The sequence below is a fragment of the Thamnophis sirtalis genome, unplaced genomic scaffold (assembly GCF_051295495.1).
Source record: "Thamnophis sirtalis isolate CommonGarterSnake01/CBP01778 unplaced genomic scaffold, rThaSir2_p1.2 scaffold_4, whole genome shotgun sequence".
Lineage (NCBI taxonomy): Eukaryota > Metazoa > Chordata > Lepidosauria > Squamata > Natricidae > Thamnophis > Thamnophis sirtalis.
In genome coordinates this window covers 112,688,674-112,702,440 of record NW_028261384.1, presented here as the reverse complement: position 1 = coordinate 112,702,440, position 13,767 = coordinate 112,688,674, and the positions used below count along the sequence as shown (strand labels likewise).

Below are 13,767 nucleotides of genomic sequence, written 5' to 3'. Positions count from 1 at the left end.
CTATTAAAAGCTGATCTAAAAGAAAGAAGTTACCCATATTTTTTCATATTTTCACTGTCAATTCTAAGGCCAATAGTTCCATTAACATTATGCTTAATTTTAGTCCCATTATTTTACTGTGTCATCTGATTTTTAATACTTACAGATCCTTCACATTTTTCACTGTCAGGTAGTGTCATCTGTATAACATGCAATTAAGGAGCTCAAACAGAAGTGCCAAGTCAATTTAATAAATAATTAAATCCTTACCAAGTTTGAATTGACCTAGAAACTAGATTAGAATTAATCCATATATCCCTAATACAAATCAAAGTTGTTAAAAATACAAATACATATACATTATGTTATTCTTCTTATTAACTGATCTTTGTTATTTAATTGAGGTTTTAATAAAATTATGAAGCATTTGGGGAAAAAAATACAACCCAGCAACCCAACAGTAGAAGCTAAGATTGAGAAGATCTCCACAGCTACCGTGTATTTCCCCTTAGAACTTAAATAAGCTGGAATAAAGGATAACCATACACTACAAAATACCAACATGCTGAACGTGATGAATTTGGCTTCATTGAAAGCACCTGGTAAGTTTCTGGCAAAGAAAGCTATAGTAAAACTTACAATAGCTAGGAAACCCATATAGCCTAGGACACAATAAAACATTATCAAAGAGCCTTCATTGCATTCCAGTATTATATATTCAACTTCTGAATGCATGTCAACATCTGAGAAGGGAGGGGAGGTTACAAGCCATACGGCACAAATACATGTTTGAATCAAGGAGCAGGAAAGTACAATGGAACTCCCTAGACTTTTCTTCATCCATTTTCTCATGGTGCTTCCTGGCTTGGTGGCCATGAAAGCCAGAACCACTATGATGGTTTTTGCTAACATGCAAGAAACTGCTACTGAGAAGATGATTCCAAAACTCATTTGTCGTAGGGGACATGTTATTTTTGTGGGTTGGCCAATAAACAACAAACAACAAAGGAAGCAAAGAAGGAGAGAGATGAGGAGAATATAAGTGAGATCTCGGTTGTTGGCTTTGACAATAGGAGTATTGTGATGCTTCATAAAGATTCCAAGCACCAGAGCTGTGAGGACAGCAAAAGCAGTAATAGATAAAACTAAACTCATTCCCAAAGGGTCTCCATAAGATAGATAAGTACTGACTTTAGGAAGACATAAGTACTGATCTTTGTTTGCATATTGGTCTTCTTTGCATTTAAAGCAGTCATCCATATCTGAAAAAGACAAAATATGTTTGTTTGTTTGTTTCTCTCCCTCTCTGTGTGTGTCTCTGTCTCTCTGTCTCTGCCCCCCCCCCTCTCTCTCTCTCTCTCTCTCTCTCTCTCTCTGTGTGTGTGTGTGTGTGTGTGTGTGTGTGTGTGTAATTTCTACACATCCTGTCAGGGCAAATTACTCTTGGCAGTGTACAATAATCTAAACAAACTAATCATATTGTATAAATTAGAGGATATAATATTTTCCAACTACTTAATAAATCACGTCTTCAAATTTCCTTCCCCCTTGCTCCCCTCTGTTGGTAAAGATCAAATAATATGCCCCAGTGTTAATTTTTTGCTTTGGAAATTTGATGTCCATTAAGATTAATATTTTTTAGATTTTGAAAAAGCTATGTAAAGCTCTGCTGTACAGATGATGGAAGCAGGTTTGCTTGGATTTATTTAATTTGCTATCTAATGCAGCCTAGAATTCTTCCATTTTCTGCTTTTTAACATTTTAAATATATTCTCAGGACAGAGGCTTTTTTCATGTTTTCCTGTGAGGATGGTTTTCCAAAGAAAACCCATCCTTCCTTCCTCTCTCCCTCCCTTCCTTCCCTAAATCAAATTCCAAATTTAGAATGAGTGTTCTCTAAATCTTGATGCTGCTATTATTCATCCAGATTTTTTAAGTTCATGCCTGGTATATTTATACATGCATAAAAGTTTTTGCCTTGCTAATTCATTAAGAATAGCCCATTGTTGGAAGTACAGAATGTTGTTTTGCATGAATCTATGTGATGAGTTATCCTTGCATTTTAAATTTTGTCCGCCTGACAATAATTATTATTTCTTGACTGCATTTGAACCTTTGCTGTCTTCTTTTTCTAATTAGCAACCTGAAGGTGACCTGAAATAAATTTGGTATTTGATCTCTGGATATAGCAAATTACTGCCAATGCCTTATATGCTTCTCTCACAGTAACTTTTGTTAAATAGTTCTTTTTGGTATGTAACAATGCTCTTTCTGTATTTGGAAGGATAGGTTAGAAATTACTATTCATAACATTTTCTAACATACAATGTGGATACAGGGCATTACTATTGAATAAGTTATGTATGGCAATGTTTGCAGTAGAGTAAAAAATACCTAAATTAACCCATATAACATTCTGTGAAGCAGAAACTAGGATACTATAAACATTATTTTATCTGCATTCAGCATAACAATATGTGCCATACCTTTCCTGTTGGAAATTTTCCCTTCAGGACATTGATTGCAATGATAGCAGCAAAATGGCTTTCCTTCAATACTTTTTCGTCTATAGCCCATTTGACAATTGTGATTGCAAACTGAGAGAGGCAATGTCTATAGAAATGAAATACCAGTATATTGACTATATTTCAATGATAGAGGTGAATAGAAGTGTTTTTGCAGATCATCTACTAATAATTATATAAAACAATTTATATAGAATAGTGAAATAACTTGGTAGATTTATGTCTGCATTTTCCTCCAGGGTTTTAAGATATTGATTATCTCAATTTTTTTACAGTAAATGTCTGGGATGTATTGGACTAAGAGATCATGACTGGCCCAAATTATCTATTAAACTTCAAGGGTGGACTTCAACGTGAATTTTCCAGATATAGTCTAATGTGTCAATCAGTACAGCACATAAAAATAGGAAGTGAAGATCTAAACCAGCCAATTGAGTCTTCTAATGTGATCTCATCTCTTAAACAATTGGTCCTGAGTGTGGCTTTTAGGAAGATTCCTTTTATTCTACCACCTCTTACTCAGGGACGTGCAGTCAGGGGAGGCAGGGGAGGCGGGGCCTCACCAGTGTCATGAGGAAAAGAAAAGAAATTTTAAAATAATTAAAAATAGCAATAGCAATAGCAGTTAGACTTATATACCGCTTCATAGGGCTTTCAGCCCTCTCTAAGCGGTTTACAGAGTCAGCATATTGCCCCCAACAACAATCCGGGTCCTCATTTTACCCACCTCGGAAGGATGGAAGGCTGAGTCAACCCTGAGCCAGTGAGATTTGAACCGCCAAACTGCAGCTAGCAGTCAGCTGAAGTGGCCTGCAGTACTGCACTCTAACCACTGTGCCACCTCAGCTCATTAAGGCTAAGGCTAAGGTAGTTGCTGCCAGACTCCAGAGTCACAGTGACTCTGAGTCTGCTTAGTGCTAACTGTAGGGGGAGGCGAGAGAACTATGGGCTTCCTTTGCATAAAGAATTTTTTGCCTTTTAACCCTTGCTCAGAGTTAAGCAAGAGTTAAAAGGCAAAAAATTCCTCATGCAAAGGAGGCACGTGATTCTCCCGCCTCCTGATCTGGGAGCAGCAAATCATGCCTTGCCTAATTAAGTTGCTATTTTATTTAATTTTTTACATTTTCATCATGGCGGGCAGACAAGAGGAGAGTTGAAATCCACAGCTGGAAAAGGTATGTGGATCGGACGGAGGGAGTGGGAGATTCAAAATTATTGTAATTTAATTTGTAATTTTTTATTGTGAAGAATTTGTGTGTCTGTGTGTGTGTGTGTGCATGTGTGTTTCTTTCTTCAAAGTGGTGAGGTTGGAGGAGGGGGGCAGTGGCAGGGACGTTTTCACTGCTGTGTCCAACAGGGAGACCGGGTCCCACTCTATAGCGAACAGCGCCGGGACTTTAAAGCCCTGCCACCACTTTAAAGCCCTGCCGCCACCCAGGCTTCGGCAGAGCTTTCACGCTTGCCTCATCGGCCATGAAGCTTATTGCACGTCACTGCTCTTACTATATTTGACAGCACAATATCAGAGTAGAACCCTTCAGGTTTTTTGTTCTGTAATCTCCCAGAATTTGAAAGGGACACCTAACATTAAAACCATTAATAAAATGTATGTCAGAACAAAGACATCTAATTCTCAAAGTACTGTGTATGTACAGTATATTTACCCACATAATATGGCTATAGTATTATTGTTATACTTCTTATTATCTACTTTATTACGCATTCTTATTGGGATGTTGATGGTGGTGGTGGTGATGGTGATGATTTTACTTTGCATGTGCAGTGAGAACTTCTGCACCAGAGACAAATAACTTATCTGTCTAATCACATTTGGCCAAATAAAGTGTTTTATTCTAATCTCTAAAAACCATCTTTCAGATTCCCTTTTCCCATGGGTAGATGGAATTCCTATTCCATCCTTATTTCTAGATCATTAACTATTATAGGATGAATTCTGGAAGAGGAGATTGCTTCAGGAAAGATTTCTATTCCTAATTTCATACAGAAGTATTTAGAATAGGATTATGAAATATATTTAGTCATAAGGATGGTTGAGAAAACCAAAGGGTGGGAGAGGAAAAAATGAGGAATAGTGATGTTATATCATTATTTCCTAATCATTATAATCCAGTAGCGGGTTTCAATTTTTTTTAGAACCTATTCTGTGGGTGTGGCTTATTTTGTGGGCATGGCTTGGCAGTCATGTGACTGGGCAAATATGGACAACTTGACATCACTCATGCATTCAGTCACATGACCACCACCCCCAAGCCATGTGGCAAAAAATTTTGGGACTCCTATGAAGGGGGGGAGGGTAAACCTTCCAAAAATAGACAACTGGAGGATTAAGGGCCGAAATTAGGGAGACAGGAGAAGGCAGGACAGAGAGGAATCCAGTAGAAAGCTATCACATGTTGTGGAAAGAACTTTGGGAGATCTGAAAAGGCAGAACAGAGGGGAATTCAGTAGAAAGCTATCACACGCTGGGGAAAGAACTTTGGGAGATCGGAGGAGGCAAGACAGAGGGGAATCCAGGACAAAGCTATTACACTGGAGAAAGAACTTTGGGAGATCGGAGGAGGCAGGACAAAGGGGAATCCAGTAGAAAGCTAGCACACTCTGGGGAAAGAACTTTGGGAGATCGGAGGAGGCAGGACAGAGAGGAATCCAGGAGAAAACTTGTGCCACTGGACCTCTCCATGCTTCTCCATTCACCACCTCCACTACCAGGTATGGGACTTGACACTGAATTGAACTAGGATAGTGCAGACGAGTGGGGGGAGTGAGCAATGGAGCTGCTTCCTGATGAGCAGGGGTGAATGAGTGAGCAACAGGGCCGGGGCAGTCATTCCAGAAGTTACTTCCGAGTCCACCAGTCGAACCTCCTCTCACCAGATCAGTAAATTTCACCATCTGGTTTTCCCAAGCCGGTGCGAACCACAGAAACCCACCACTGTTATAATCCCAGATGTTACAGCAATTCTGTTTCTTCATCCTAAATGCATAATGTATTGTTTTCCTTTGTTTGTTCTTTTTATTCCAGAACTAACCCTCTGTATTCTGTGATGACATATAACATCAACCCGAATAACAGCAGCACTTGTTCAGATCTAACACAAGTCAGGCATAATATAGTAGAAAAGAAAGACAAATGCTTTCGGATATTAGGTAAAAAGACTGAAAATGTAATGGACTGTCCATGACCACACATATGTTTCCAAATTACAATTTAAATATCATTCTCATTAACTTATGCTGGCTGTTTCTACTAAGTGGATATAGTTCTGCAATATCAGGAGGGTTACAGATTTCCTATCTTTGGTTTGGAGAATTATAAGTTGAGTTGTTGATGGTTTGAACAGGAGTCAATCCAATTCAGGAAAAAATTATATAATTTATTTTGGAGATAACCTACTGTTAGATTATTACCAGAACACTAAAAATCTGCTTTTGTCCTTGAGATATACTGTACTTTTTAAATTCAATTATTACCATGTACTCAAGGACAAAAGACTGTCCAAAGTTTAAATGCTATTTTTTTTTTAAAAAGAGATGATGACATTCTTTTAAAAGCATTTTAAAATTTGATAGTTGTGAAATTTTAAGTGGCCATATAATATTAGAATATTACTTTTAGATTATGTATTTTCAAGTTTATATTCTAATATTATAACAGGATACAAAGCAGTAATTCCCGCACCTCATTTCAATATTAAATTGGATATTATCATTACTTACCTGGTTGAAAATGTCATGCCAAGTGATTGCAGAGTTATTAATGCTGAACTCTTGTTCTAATGTGGAGATAGGATTCATTTTTCCAACCTTCACTTTAAGAAAAGTTTGATTTGAAAATGTGACCCAATTCATAATGTCGAATCCAACTATTAATTCTCCATTATGATCAAATGAAATTTTGTTTCCACCGCTGTTGTTGAATGAAAAACCCCTGAGCAATTGATGAAACTTAAAGAAAAGGAAGATCAGCTGTATTATTTATTGAATCATAGAATAAAATACCCTTTTTGATTATCAAACTCAATCTCCAGTGTGGTGCATGCATAGGTCCACACAGATAAATACTCCATTTTAGTCATTGAGATGAATGTCATATTATGTGTAAATTTACAACTAAAAATTATTTCATAAAATGTATCCTTTTCAGAATCCTAAAATATGGGGATGACATTATTTGAATATGCATATATTTATATACATAAAAATAAAAGCTGGTAATCTATTAAATGGTACATATTTCAGTAGAAAAATAAATGGCATTAAAAATGGTATATCAATTCATGATTTTTTCCAATAGGTCTACAAGTTCCAGGTAAATGTCTGCAGGCCTGCAATCTAACATAGAGACCACATGTGGCTTCTGCATTGCTAGAATTCTACTATTGCATTTATAGGTATATCACATTTAATTTCATTTATTAGCAGTCACCTGCCATGGCTGATTTTGAAGGTTCCATCTTTGTACAACTGCCATGGATCCATATCTGGATTTGGATTTCTGCAGCACATGAAGTGCATGAGCAATAGCATAGACAGCATTGTAGATGCCGTAACTAGGTCCCATCATGAACATTTCAGAAACTGTATCAGGAAGATCCTCAAGCTTCTCTTCTCCCATGCAGATGCCCCCAGTTGCATGGGAATTTGAAAATTTACAGGAAAATGCTTGTTCCCAAAATGCTAGGAGAAAATTGTCTCCTTTTGAGTTGGAAGGTTTTCTGCTTTGAAAAAAATATTGGAAATCTGGAAGATTGCATGATTTAACAGTGAAAGATAGTGCTCCATTTATGACATCAATGTCCCATTCTCTTTGATAAGATAAAGAGAAGAGATCAGTCTGGGCTGACATAATCCATACCTTACCTTTTACCTCAAATAGTCGAAACATCCATCTCCAATATATCATTGTTCGAGTTTCTCCATAGAGAACCAACACATTGGCTTCACTCCTCTTAATTTTATCAATAATTTCAATCATTTCACTAATTGAACTAATATAATCATCAAGGAAAGGAATGTTGATTCTCTTTATGAAGGCAAAACAGATACCATTCATGGGAAATCCTGCAACAATTCTCTGTACAAACCTATCTCCATTGTCATCATTTATTGCCAAGATTCCAACCCATATCCATTTGAAATGCAGAAGTAACTGAAGAATACCCTTATACTGCAAAATTTCATTTGGAATCATCCGAAAGAAAGGGAGTGATTCTTTTTGATTATTCATCACTGCAGTGGACCCATATGTGAACTATACAATTTTACATGAAGATGAGCAGGGATAAAATAGAGAGAGAGAGAGAGAGAAAGATGGAGGGAGAGAGATGGGTTAGAATAGATATTTGCTAATTTTAGGATGTTAGTAACAGATTTAATTTAAATTGCAAGCTAGCTCTCTTCAGGCAATCTCCCAATGGGTGTTAATACTGGTATAGGGTAGTATTCTTCTGTAATTTCTTGGGTGTGTGGGGGTGTATTATATGTATGTATATGTATGTATGCATGCATGTATGTATATGTATATGTATGTATGTATAAAACATTGTATATATAATGTTTTATCAATAGAAATAAAATACAAACCAGAAATACAAAAGAGAAAAAACATATATTCAACAGTAACAATAATTGATTTCTTTGAATTTGTATTCAACCAGAAAATCTGAAGAGGAGTAATGTTTGCACATTATGAACAATGGAAATAATAAATATTACATAGAACAAGAATTCTTAGGAATTCTGGGGGTTTAAGCCCACACACTTGTTAAAGTTGAAAAACATTGATTTAATGCTTCTTCAAGTGAAAGTAATTGGTTGGGATGAGGAAACCTCTTGCTGCTTATGTTTGGATTATGAAAAAGTTTCCCTATGTACTAAGATATTTAAATAGTTTATTATCCGTCATGAATAACATAAATGTATTTGAAGAGTAAGGTATTTATTCACATAGGAATTTGAGTTTGTTTTATTTTTGATTAACTGCTGAGATAATTTAATACTCTGATATCTGAGGAAATATATACTGGAAAATAGGTGGATTCAGATTAGTAGCCTACTTATTCATAATGTAGCTTTCATGATCATTATATTATACAAGCTGTATTTTACTAAAAATTCATAAATCTAAAGCAAACCTGTAGTATTTATGACAAACTTGTATAGTTTGATTTCCAAGGAAGTAGCTATTATCCTTCTGAAAAATATACTTTCATATATAGTCCTAATCAAAGAACGCAAATGAAGGAGGGAAAGTTTAAACAATCAGAAGGAGAATATTTACAATCAGTGTAAATATTACACTGTCGTCACTGTCAGAGATGACGCTGTAATATTTACATTGAAAATAAGATATATTAAACATATATTTTATTTTATTTATATTTCTCCAAACAATATTTCTCCAGTTCAAAATAAAAGCCTGGTCACATTTAAAAAGTACAGTGGTTTTTAAAAATATATTTGTATATGTGGCATATACATGTTATAGACATTGAAAAACTGAAAATTTGATCTGAAAATAAATCTCCTTTTTAAGCTCACTGAAGAGAAGTGGCACTGCTAGAAGAATTGAATAAAAGACCATAACATTATATAATTTCTCTTGGAGAAACCCTATTAAACAATTGAAGCAAAAACATCTTACATTTGAATTATGGCAGGTAAATAAAATATTATAAACAAGAACTCAATTTATCAGAACCTCATCTGACTGGCTGACTCCTAGAAAGGTATTCATACAGCTAAGAATGTGTCTCCTCTACGGTCCGGAGAAGGAACTGATTCAATTATTTTTATATTATTTTAAAAAGTAATTAAATTCCCTATTTATCTCAAGTACACACTTTTTAAATTCAAATGATAGAAGCTGGAAAAATTAAAGAAATCATAACAAGCATTCAACCAACCTGTGGAACCTTGTAGATACTCAGAATATTTGCTATAGGAAGTGATACATCAATATCAAGCCCTTCAATGATAACTATCAGATTACTCTGGTTGTCACACCTGTAGTTGGGAATAAATCGTTTCTGTGTGGAGAGAAGTTCCATTGCACTGTGATAGGTCCATTTTGCTTCATAATAGCTATCATAAATGTTGAAACCTAATGTAAAATTAGGTAAGATCTGTGGGTGTTCATTTATCTCCTTTACAGCAAATATTAAAGCCAGAGTATGTTGATAATTTTTAGTCAGTACACTGCAAATAATAGAGATATATCAAATCACATGGAAATTCTACATAATGGATTGGATTGGGTTGGGTTTGCTCTGGTCAGGAGTTATGGTTTTCAGCGTGCACTCTTCAATAAAATGCAGACTTAGTATAAGTGTTGTATCTGTGAATGGATGAACAAAGGATATAGAGAAAGGACAGAGGCAAAAACCAAAGCCCCACAAGAATAAGCTATTCTAAGCTATGGAGCCGAGGTGGCGCAGTGGTTAAATGCAGCACTGCAGGCTACTGCTAGATCAGCAGTTCAGCGGTTCAAATCTCACCGGCTCAGGGTTGACTCAGCCCTCCATCCTTCCGAGGTGGGTAAAATGAGGACCCAGATTGTTGGGGGCAATTTGCTGACTCTCTGTAAACCGCTTAGAGAGGGCTGAAAGCCCTATGAAGCGGTATATAAGTCTACTGCTACTGCTATTCTTAAAAATACTAGAAAAAAAGGCAAAGACAGTGATTATCAGAGAAGAGAATAAATGGTAAGGAGTAATTCAGAGTTACATACAACTTAGAAACAAGTTCTCTTTGTTCAAACTGCTGTCTTCTACAGTTCCCAGAAAATAAAGCAAAATAGTAATAACTGTTATGATCAAGCGTGAATCTTTTCTTACACTAAATCAATTATTGGGTTTTTTTCCTAATAAGATATGCAGGCAAGATGTGATATAGCAATGTTTATAACCAACATGATAAATTACTTACTTACTTGGAAATGTTTACCTTCTCCTATTGAGAGCACCCTAAGGATGATTGCTCTAAAAACATTTTAAAATAAATAGATTAATTTACAAATAGAAAATTCGGGAGGGGGGGGGAGAAAGATGAATGCTGGCTTTCCACTGCAAGATACAACTATTTTAATCTGAACAAATTTATCCCGGAGTAGTTAATAGAATGGCAAAAAGAAAGCTAAAAAAAAAGAAAGAAAAAGAAAGTCGGCATTTAGAAATTCTAATATATTAAAAATGATTTTAACATTTTTGTATTATATAGCAGAATCCTTAAAACTTAACTTTTTATACAATTATTAGTATGAATCAAATGAATAAACATAACTTTAATGAGGCTAAAACAGTAATTGCAACCTCAAAAACATACATATTCAGAATTTAGTTTTGTACAAATATTAACAAAGTTAATTAACAATAGAAGTATACATACCATAAATAATGTGCAAGAAAAATGCCTGCAAATATATATATATATTATTGTCAAAAAATGCAAGAGAAATTTTAACACTTTTGACAGACAGGTAATAAAGAGAATTTTTGAGCAAGTAGCATAGAACAGTAAACCACTATTTCAAATTAAATATGAATTCATTGCATTGCATTGTGTAAGAATGATATTGGTTATCTAACATGTGTGAAGTATGGACAGTTCTTGATTAGTTCTAAATATTGAAAATACCTTCAAGGATAATATATGCCTCTTTGACAAGAAGTCATTGATAGAGTTAATTTGACACAGCTAAGAATTCAAACTAAACTTTGTCTGCTGACTCAAAAACAAAGGCAATGATAACTAGACTTTATATGACATTCTTAGCAGTATTCAAAGAATATCACATAACATTTTCTATTGCATTAACTACATTTTATAATCCGAAAAGAGCAGCTTTTCATTGGTAAAAAAATTAATAAGTAAAGCAATTTAATCAAATATTGTACATATAAGTGTGAATACTAAAATCATCTCTAGACAATAAGAATGTCCATTTCTGCCCAACTTTTAATTGGTTGTAAATCAATACACTTAATACCAATCAAGAGTTCAATTCTAAAAATCCTCCTTGCAATTAACAAGTAAAAATAAAATAAATGGACAGTGGTAGTTTAAAAGTAAAAAAATAAAATAAAATCCATATTTCGTAACAAACAATTATAATTACAGAGAATTACTGGAAACCTTGAGGAAGGACCCTGCCAAAAAGTATAGATCCAATTTACAACACACATAAATAATTATAAAACTTTTGCTTCTTATACAATGAATTTAGTCTTATTATTATAAGTTAGCTGTAAAGGAAGAAGACAATGTCCTTCTATACAACAGAGACAAGTGTGCAACACGAACAAAATAAGTTAACAAAATGTTTACACATAGAAGAGATAATGACTTCATAAAGTCATATCAGTATATTATACTGGAGTAATTATTATTGTGTTAAATTTTCAATTCCAGGACATGAAAAGATTCTAGTATTCCTCGTTTAAATTTTTAAAGTTGATTACTGATAGTAATCTGATATTATGTTTTTACACTAAATTTGAACCATAGTTCAGGATTGTTATAATAACCTTTTAATTTTATGCCAAGCACCTATGGAATGAAGAGGAAAGGATGCCGAATGTTTCACTATAAGTAAATATAAGATTTATAATAATTCTATTAGGTCTAGATTAGACTGTGACCTTAAATAGGATATATTTACTTACATTAGCTCATCAATCATTGCATGATGGGGATGCTCACTGAAGTCTATTGGATTATATGGCCTAAGGATTTGAGGAATAATGCCACCAATGATGAAATTACCTGACTGATAATATTTGTGTAGAATAGGAATTGGTTCAACTACAGTGCAGCTCTCTGCATGTGCTTTGCATATTGTATGAGGCAGAAACACTAAAATAATCATCTTTTTTGCAAATATTCCAACATTTGCATGGATAGGCATTACTGATAATTCCTGAATATAGTTAATTGTCTGAAAGAACAAATTACTTCTAAGAGAAAGTATTTTGTTAAGGTAGAGCTCTACTTGACAGGTATATAATAATATTTACAACTCAGAATAATGCAAGGGTTATATATAGAAATTTTTTCAGTAGTCTAAATGTTAGAGCTCTACAGGGATTTGGCAAGAACTGAATTAATCATAATCATTCCACGTGATAAATACAGGAGGAAATAACTGCTAATCAGTTAATGAGGTTTCTACAAAACTTCTACTCAGCAACAGGTTTATTACATTTGGCTCCAAAATTTTTGAACATTGGAATTTGAATAGATGTTTGTTACGTTGAAGTAAGGCAGATTCAGCAGTGAAATGAGAATAGATATAGTTATATAATACACATACATCCAATATTTCAATTGATAATTAATTTAAACAGTCAAATTGTCATATTAAGAGTGTTGGTTAAGTTCAGCTCTTCCTGCTAGCCATAATTTGCAAAACATCCCACACTTTTATACTATATAGTCAATTATAGCTTCATAGTTATAGGCTACTTTCACATAGTGATTTATATTGGTAGCATCACAATGAAATTAATATATATCTTTTTGCCTTTGGACATTGCAAAAAGATGTATCTTAATGAAGCATAATGTTTAATGCATTTCCAACAACAGAATGATGTACTTTTTTTCCTACTTAGTAATGGAAGCTTTTGAAAATTCCAGAACATTTCTTCTCTGGACCATGTCGATTCCAGTCATACTTTGTAAGGATTCTAGTAGTTAAGCTTTCAAATGAACTACTCAATGGTTTGAAATGTTCAAAACATGATATTATGGATGAAAAAGGTGTCAGGGTTCCAAGTAACCTGCAGCAAAAGAAGACTCTGGGGCTTGAGTTTCCTCAAAGTTCCATTTTATTAGAGATGTCATATTGGCACATCTGGGAAAACCCGAATCTGAAAGTTTTCAGATTTTTCCCATCCAAAAGAAAGTTCCTGCCCAGCACCCACAAGTCCATCACATGATCCAATCAGGTACCATCCCAAACTGTAGATGCCTCCCAGTCACCTCATCGCAGCTGCAGGGCAAGGTGTCCTTGACTCTCTGACAAAAGAATGTTATTTTGACTATATATCACCCATACTCTGTATAATCCCTCTTCCCATTTTCCCACAGTAGAAAATGTGGCAGGCCTGAAGGCCCAAATGTAAAAGATGGCTTCCAGGTCTGACAATAGACCTGTGTAAGGTCAGACCCCAGCTGGAATATCATGGGTTATTTCTAATAAAGAAGACTTAGTTGTACAAAATCTTCCCTAGAATCTCAGATTT

General features: G+C 34.7%; 1 protein-coding gene across 1 annotated transcript; it reads right to left on the bottom strand.

Annotated features, from left to right (window-relative positions):
- Positions 1 to 339: 339 nt before the first annotated feature.
- On the bottom strand, positions 340 to 12,429 carry LOC106551911 (vomeronasal type-2 receptor 26-like). The gene is made up of 7 exons (XM_087714602.1): positions 12,188 to 12,429; positions 9,431 to 9,722; positions 6,952 to 7,776; positions 6,525 to 6,673; positions 6,243 to 6,432; positions 2,466 to 2,592; positions 340 to 1,241 (listed from the first exon to the last, which is right to left on the bottom strand). Exons 1-7 carry the CDS (start codon positions 12,427 to 12,429, stop codon positions 340 to 342), a joined length of 2,727 nt encoding a protein of 908 aa, XP_087570728.1.
- Between the last annotated feature and the right edge of the window lie 1,338 nt (positions 12,430 to 13,767).